The sequence below is a fragment of the Neomonachus schauinslandi genome, chromosome 1, assembly GCF_002201575.2.
Source record: "Neomonachus schauinslandi chromosome 1, ASM220157v2, whole genome shotgun sequence".
Classification (NCBI taxonomy): Eukaryota; Metazoa; Chordata; class Mammalia; order Carnivora; family Phocidae; genus Neomonachus; species Neomonachus schauinslandi.
The window spans coordinates 194,374,252-194,381,610 of NC_058403.1; the positions used below are offsets into that span (position 1 = coordinate 194,374,252).

The window sequence follows — 7,359 nt, forward strand, 5'->3', positions numbered from 1 at the left end:
CGCGGCCGGGGGGGCCGCGGCGCGGGGAGCGGACCCCCCGGCAGGAAGCGGCGCCGGAACCAGCCGGCGGACATGGCGCGGCGGCAGGGGGCTGCCCGCGGGGCGCCGGGCGGGAGGAGGAAGCGGGCCGGGGGGCGGGGCCGGGGCGGGGCGGCGACGGCCCCAAACCCCGGCCTCCCGCGAGGAGGGCGCACGCGGCTGGGCGCCCTCGGGCCTGCCGAGCCTCGTCACGACCCCGAGAGGCCGAGGCTGTTGTCGAGCCCACTTCACAGGCAAGAAAACTGAGGCCTCGAGAAGCGAAGCGGCTCGCCCGCGTCACACAGCCGCCCTAGCAGGCCGAGTGCTGCTGCACACGCGGGGGGGTGGGGGGGCCGCCGGCCTGGGCGAGGGAAAAGGCCCTCCCGGCCACCCAGCGAGGTGACGGGGTCGTTCGGAGCGCAGGTCGTTCGGAGGCTGGGCACCCCCCGTCCGCCGCAGAGCCCCCGGCCTCCTCCTGCTGGGCCCCAGCCTTGCGCAAGGGGAAGATGAGAACAGGATGTGCTTGGAGGTGTCAGGCTGACGCGTTGAGTAAGAGTCTCAGGGCACAGGGTTCCCCCAGGTGGCCTTCATTCCCCACTCCCGCAGTCTGTCACCCTCCGCCCCCAGACGGGGCTTGGTGGTCATCCCGGTCGTCCTCATCGTGGGAGGCCGCTCCCCATTTCGGGGACAACCTCCCAAACGACCCCTTGATGTCCTCTCTGGATAGACAGCAGGATCTTCACTAGAGTGTTTGTGCCTGGTGGACAAGAGGAATTCATGGTCCCCAAAAGGCTCCAACCAGAGTTCAGACCTGGAACTAAGGGAAGTGAAAGACTTTGATCTTCGCTGGAAGCGGGGTGTTGCAGTGTCTTCACCCCTGACCAGCTGTTGCAGTGGGGTCCGCCGCAGTGTCTCCCCTCGTATCTGCTTTGTCACCCTTCTGTCACTTAAGCCCAACTCCTGGTGCAGGAGTGTTCTTTCTGCCTCCTAAGGGGGTCTCCAAGGCCCACAGAGGGGAAGTGTCCTGCTGCCCAGGGTGTGCTGTTTCCATTATGACAGTTCAGCTGACTCAGACCCCTCCCCCCAGGGGATTTCTCTTCCCTTTTCCGCCTCCAAAAATGCAGGCTTGCCAACTCAAAGGCCCTTAGCCCAGGGTCCCTGGGGAGAGATGCAGGAGGAGTTTGCCTCCACTGCCCAAGCCTAGCACGTGCTCACAAGACCCTACTTCCTCTGGACTGCCAGCCCTGCCCCATTGGGAGGTCCCCCTGCCCCAGGAGGATTGTTCTTGAGATGGGAAGGTGCGCCCCATGTCCGCTCCCTCAGATGACTCCAGTCCAGAGCAGCCTGGGGGCTAACTTACTGACCCCACTGTGTGCGCCAGGCCCCACACTGGGGACAGGAGCACAGCACTAATGGAGATGGGTGAAGTCCTGGTGGACGGTGCTGGATCCAGCTGGCAAGGGGGTGGGGGCTAAGTCAGAAAAAGCTTCCTAAAGGACCCCTCCCTGAGCTGTGCCCTATCATTGGGACAGAAATGGACCAGGGACCCAGGGTGAGGCAGACCCAATTCAGTCTGTGGGGTCACCTCCTCATCCCTACCAGCCAATGGCTCAGAGGGTTTTAAAGTCTAAAATGAGAGGAAACAACACACAGTCTATTCCTCCAACCCACTGTCTTGCACTCCCCTGGGTGGGATAACTCCTGTCCTATAGTCTATTCAGAGAAGCTCCTGAGGTGTCACAGGTGGTCTGTTGCTCAGCGTAGCTGTGGAGCCCTATGGCAGCCCCATCCTCCCTGTCCCAAGGCAGCCTGAGTGTTCCTTCAATGCCACAGAGGCTCCTCTGGCCTCTAGATTCCTGGGAGCCTCCACTCTTATTTGGATCCCAAGCCCGACTCTCTTAGTTTTCTATCTCATTTTGCTGAAACACATCCTCTAACAACTCTTCAAGGAAGGATGACTGGAAGGTAATTCCCTGGGTCCTTGCAAGTCTGAAAGGGTTTTTCTCAAAAGCCACCCGCCCCCGCCAAAGTAAGCTCTACACCCAACATGGGGCAAAAGCCTTTGCTTTTGCCTGATATTTTGGTTCAGAATTCTGCCTTCTCTGTTGTCTTTTGACTATTGCTGCTTCTGCAATCCAGTGCCCCTTTCATTCCCAGACCTTTGGATTGGCCATTTGCCCTTTTCTTTCTCCAGAAGTTTCCAGGCACTTCCGTCTCTGTTGTCTGAAATTGTAGGTGAGTTTCCTTGGGGTTGGTCTCTTTTCATTTCTGGGCTGAGCCCTCCCTGGGGGCCATGCACTCCCCACCCTCCAGTGACACCCTTCTCCCAGCTGTTCAAATGAACCCAAGCTTGCCCCCCTCCTGGCCAGACACCTCTCCTCAGCTAACTCAGCCAGCGTGTGAGGGATGGGGGTGGGGAGGAGCAGTTTAGAAAAAAAAAAAAAAGATTTTTATGCTACATTTTTTTCACTCACAATGAGAATAGCTATTGTTGAGTCCCATGGCTCAAAATTTCAAAGGTGGGGTGCCTGACTGGCTCAGTCAGTAGAACATGCAAAACTTGATCTCGGGGTCATGAGTTCAAGCCCCACGTTGGGCAGAGAGATTACTTAAAAAAAAAACAAAAAAACAAAAAGAAGCCTTTTAAAAAACCCCAAATTCAAAAGGTGTAAAAGTATATTTAGTAACAAGTCTCCGCCCACCAACTCCATCCCCTCCCTGGCCACGCAGTTCCTCTCCCTGGAGATATCCAGTATTACTACTTTCTTGCAGATCCTTCCAGAGATGCCAGGTATTCTGTGCAAATTCAAGCAAAAAAAAAAAAAAATTACCTATAAGACAAGAAATAATGAGTGTTGGCAAGGATGTGGGGAAAAGGAAACTCTTGTGCACTGTTGGTAGGACTGTAAATGGGTTGCAGCTGCTGCGGAAAACAGTATGGAGGTTCCTCAAAAATTAAAAATAGAACCACCATATGATCCAGCAATTCCACTTCTGTGTATCTATCTGAAGAAAGTGAAATCAACATCTCGAAAGCATGTGCACCCTCATGTTCACTGCAGCATTATTTACAATAGCTAAGACATGGAAACAACCAAAGTGTCCACTGACAGATGAGTGGATGAAGACAGTGTGGTGTACACACACACACACACACACACACACACACACACATTACTCGGCCATAAAAAAGGAAATTCTGCCATTTGCAACAACACAAATAGACCTTGAGTGCATTAAGCTAAATGAAATAAGAGAAAGATTAAACACTGTATGATCTCACTTATATGTGGAATCTAAACAAACAAATCTCAAATTCGTAGACACAGAGAACAGATTGCTGGTTGTCAGAGGTGGGGGGTAGGGTTGGGCAAAATGAGGGGAAGTTGGTCAAAAGGTATGAACTCCCAGTTATAAGGTAAGTAAGTTCTGGGATGTAATCTCTAACATGGTAACTATATTAACCTGATGTATTGCACATTTGAAAGTTGCTAAGAGTAGAACTTAAAAGTTCTCATCACAAGAAAAATCATTGTAGCTATGTGGTGATGGATGTTAACTTATCATGGTCGTTTCACAAAATATACAAATAATAAATCATGTTGTACACCTAAAATTGATACAATGTGATATGTCTATATCTCAGTTTAAATTAAATAATTTAAAAAATATATGTAAAATCTTTCCTCCTCTCCTCCTTTTCTTTACACGAACGATAGCATACTCTATGCCATAGCCTACACCTGACGTTTTCATAGAAGATACCTCTATCTTTTAGTATTAGTCCTTGAAGAGCTGCCTTATTGTTAAGGCTACAGAGTAGTTTCTGCAAAAATGCAGATTTTATGTAGCTAGCCTCTCAGTGATGGACATTTAGCTTGTTTTCAGTTATCGGCTTTACAGTTTTTTGTGGAGGCGTATTGGTAGGATCAGTTCCTAGTAATGGAACTGTTGGGGCAAAGGCATTTATTGTTCTCATAGCAGCCCTATTCACAATAGCCCAGAGGTGGAAATGACACAAATGTCCATCATCTGGATGAACGGATAAACAAATTGTAGTATACATGTGCAATGGAATATTCTTCAGCCATAAAAAAAGAAGTACTGTCACATGCCACAATGTGGATGAGCCTCCAAAGCATTTTGCTAAGTGAAAAAAGTCAGATATAAAAGGTCACACGTTTTATGCTTCCATTCATATGAAATATCCAGAATAGGTCAATCCATGGAAACGGAAAGCAGACTGCAGGTGGCCAGGGGGCTGGAGGAGAGACGAATGGGGAATAACTGCTTAACGAGTACAGTTTTCTTTCGGAGTGATGAAAATGTTTTAGAACTAGAGATGGTGGTTGCACAACATAGTGAATACACTCACTTGATCACCTTAAGATGGTTAATTTTTTTTTTAAGATTTTATTTATTTATTTGACAGCGCACAAGCAGGGGGAGAGGGAAAGGGAGAGGGAGAAGCAGGCTCCCCATTGAGCAGGGAGCCGGACATGGGGCTCCATCCCAGGATCCTGGGATCATGACCTGAGCAGACGCTCAACTGACTGGGCCGCACAGGCGCCCCGGTTAATTTTATGTTATGTGAATTTCACCTTAATTCATAAAAGGAGGGGAGCATACACATTTACAATTTGTAGATATTGTCCTACATGAAGGTTGCACCAATTTACTCTCCCATCAGCCTATTTTCCCATCATAGTTTTTCATTAAAGTTTTTAATCTTCCCTATAAAGATATGCAAGTCTAGTTTGATTTCCATTTAACTTTGTAAGAAAGGATGATCAATTTTCTATAGTTCTGAGAGACCTATTTGTATTTCTTTTTCTGTGGATAGTCTGTATCTGCCCAGTTTCTTAGTGAGCCATTGGGTTTTTTCTTATTGATTTGAGAGCTCTTTATTTATTTATTAAGATTTATTTCTTTATTGAGAGAGAGAGAAAGAGAGAGGGAGAGAGAGAATCTCCAGCAGACTCCCCACTGAGCAGGGAGCCCACCTCGGGACTTGACCCCTGACCCCGAGACCGTGACCTGAGCCAAAATCAAGAGTTGGACACCTAACTGACTGAGCCACTCAGGTGCCCTAGAGCTCTTTATTTTGAAGTGAGTTACAAATATGTTGTTTGTAGCCAATTACAGTTTGTTGTTTGTGTTTTGGCTTTGATGGTGGCTTTTTCCACACAGGCTTTCAATTTTTAATGTAAATGAATTTATCGATTTTTTTTTTCTTTTATGGTTGCTGAGTTTGGTGACATACTCAGAAGGCCTCCTTCATTCCAAGATGCTACAAAATTTTCCCTTTGTTTCTTCAGTATTTTTATAGCTCTTTTTTTTTTTCTGAAACATTTAATTAAACCTTGGATCCACCTGAAAAAAACAGTATGTTCTAATAATTTCAATGGCTGACTCTGTACTGAGAAACATCAGAAAGGAGCAATCAACCTGTTCCTGGATACTGTGTTCATCCTGGACTCATGTGAGGAGCTGTGTGCAGCTTTCTCATCTTTCCACCTGAAACCAGATCTCAGCCAGGGATGGAGTCTGGGCACTCTGCTGGCCCTTGGGCTCCTTGCCTGCATCCCAGGCTGTGAAGCTGAACACGACTGGGCTCGAACCCACCTCCCAAGGAGTTTCCTTCCCTGGTCAAACCCTCATCACTGAGGTGTGAGATACTGATGGAGGGCGCGAGGACCACTGCCCAGTAGGATTTCTCATCCTTTGATTGTTCCATTGTCTTGAGTAAAGGAAACTAAGTTCCTGGGGACACTCACTACCTCGTAACCTGCATCAAATCACTTCATCTCTCCAAACCTCAGATTCTTCAACTGTAAAATACAGGATCACCTCCCTCATAGGGTTGTCATGAGGATTAAATAAATGTGCCCAGTACATAGTAAGCGTGCACCAGAAAGACTCTAATTTGATTTTGTTTTGTTTTCTTAAGTAAACACTACACCCACCATGGGGCTCAAACTCAAGACCCTGAGATCCAGAGTCTCGTGCTCTACTGACTGAGCCAGCCAAGTGCCCCAAGACTCTAATTGTTCATTCATTTGTTTATTTGGCAAATATTACTGAACACTTACCAATGCTGGGCACTGTCCTAGGTGTTGGGGATGCGGCAGGGGCAAAAACTTAACTACCGGTAGAGGGAAAATAAGCAGGTAAATATAGGTATCAGGCAGCAATAAAAACAGAGTGATGCAGGCAGGGGTTAGTCAGGCAACAGGGAAGGCCATGCAGTTAAGGTACTCACAGTTCATCCAGTGATGGACATTTCTACAGGGAACATACATTATTATTTCATGAACCTGTTTTCTTGGCTAATTCCCGTTTCCAAGAACTTGAGGCTCTTCTGCTTCTGTGGAATTGCCAAGTGCTCCCGTGGAGGTGGCCAGGTCTGAGAGCTGATGTAACTGTTCGCTCTGTGTGGCTCGTCCCATCTGCGATGTGGCAGGGCTGAGTTGGGGACTTGCCTATGAACTATTCTTTCAAGGGCAGGCCATGAGGCCTCACAGTCTTTATCTTCCATTGTGAGTTCTGAGGTGGCCAAAGTGAGCACACTACACAGGTTCAGTCCTCAGGGTGTGCACAGGAAGATAAAGAAGAAAATCCTTCAGGGGTAGCCTGGGTGGCTCAGGTGGTGATCTCGGGGTTCTGGGATCCCGCCCCACATCCGACTCTCCGCTCAGCAGCAAGTCTGCTTCTCCCTCTCAAATAAAGAAAATCTTAAAAAAAAAAAAAGAAAAAGAAAATTCTTCAGGCCGCCTGGGTGGCTCAGTGGGTTAAGCAACCAAGTCCTGATTTCCGAGCAGGTCATGATCTCAGGGTTGTGGAATCAAGCCTGGCATTGGGCTCTGCACTGGGCGGTGATACTGCTTAAGATTCTCTCTCTTCCCATCCCCCCACCCCGCGCTCCCTCTCTCTCTCTTAAAAAAAAAAAAAAGAAAAAGAAGAGAAAAGAAAATCCTTCAGTTTTGTGTTTGCTGGACTCTCAGGAAATGAGAGACCCAGGGCTTGGGGCACACAGAGGAGGGCGCAATGCTCCTTGCTCAGCGTGGGGTCTGGGCACTCTGCTGGCCCTTGGGCTCCTTGCCTGCATCCCAGGCTGTGAAGCTGAGCACGACTGGGCTCGAACCCACCACCCAAGGAGTTTCCTTCCCTGGTCAAACCCTCATCACTGAGGTGTGAGATACTGATGGAGGGCGCGAGGACCACTGCCCCAGTAGGACAGTGAGCAGGGAGCTCAAGCTAGGGCCAGACGGCAGGCAGGCCCCCACTCCATCATTAATTCTCAGCAACCCCAGCCCCAAAACGTGGCCTCCCTCCCCATCT

At 48.9% G+C, this 7,359-nt stretch overlaps 1 protein-coding gene across 1 annotated transcript in view; it reads right to left on the reverse strand.

The window, feature by feature from the left end:
- The window catches only part of PPM1M (protein phosphatase, Mg2+/Mn2+ dependent 1M), a 5,031-nt gene extending 4,957 nt beyond the window's left edge, over positions 1-74 (reverse strand). Inside the window, exon 1 of the mRNA XM_044916922.1 lies at positions 1-74. Coding sequence (XP_044772857.1) covers positions 1-74 — 74 coding nt within the window.
- Between the last annotated feature and the right edge of the window lie 7,285 nt (positions 75-7,359).